Consider the following 576-nt stretch of genomic DNA (forward strand, 5'->3'; position numbering starts at 1 on the left):
CGCATCAACGACCTGGTCACCTGCCTGACCTACGGCAACAGCTGCGTCGACCCCTTCCTCTACACCCTGCTGACCAAGAACTACCGGGAGTACATGAGGGGCCGCCAGAGGAGGGCCGGGGGAGGGGGTGCCGGGGCCGCCGCCTTCCGCAAGGGCCGGGCGGGAGTCCCCACCACCCCGCCGGCGAGGCCCGCCCCGGCCGAGCGGCCCGACGCGGCGGAGGCGCAGGTAGGCGGGGTTTGAGGGGTTGGGGTGTTGGGGGGGGGTTGGGGGGAGGGGGTGGGGGGCGGTGCGTGAGGGAGGAGTGGGGGTTGGGGGTGGGTGTCGGGCCAGAGGAGGGATGGGGGTGGGGGTGAGGGGTGAGTGGGGGGGGGGGGGTGGGTGGGGGGTGGGTGGGGGGGTGCGGCGGTGAGGGGTTGGGGGGGTGTAAGACGCAGTCGGGGAGTCAAAACCTTCGAGGAGGAACCGAGATTTATGACAGCAGAAGAGACGGAGAAACAGGCTGGAATCTAATCGAGGGGTCCGAGGGGTGGTTTATATATAGAATAACAGATACCGGGAGTGATTTACAGACTG

The 576-nt window shown here is 68.2% G+C and overlaps 1 protein-coding gene across 1 annotated transcript in view; it reads left to right on the forward strand.

The window, feature by feature from the left end:
* LOC121274937 (urotensin-2 receptor-like) overlaps window positions 1-243 on the forward strand; it is a 1,080-nt gene extending 837 nt beyond the window's left edge. The window contains exon 1 of the mRNA XM_041182310.1: window positions 1-243. This exon is cut by the window's left edge and continues 837 nt beyond it. Within this exon, the coding sequence (XP_041038244.1) occupies window positions 1-243 (243 nt within the window).
* Window positions 244-576: the final 333 nt, after the last annotated feature.

This window comes from Carcharodon carcharias, assembly GCF_017639515.1.
Source record: "Carcharodon carcharias isolate sCarCar2 chromosome 39 unlocalized genomic scaffold, sCarCar2.pri SUPER_39_unloc_14, whole genome shotgun sequence".
Classification (NCBI taxonomy): Eukaryota; Metazoa; Chordata; class Chondrichthyes; order Lamniformes; family Lamnidae; genus Carcharodon; species Carcharodon carcharias.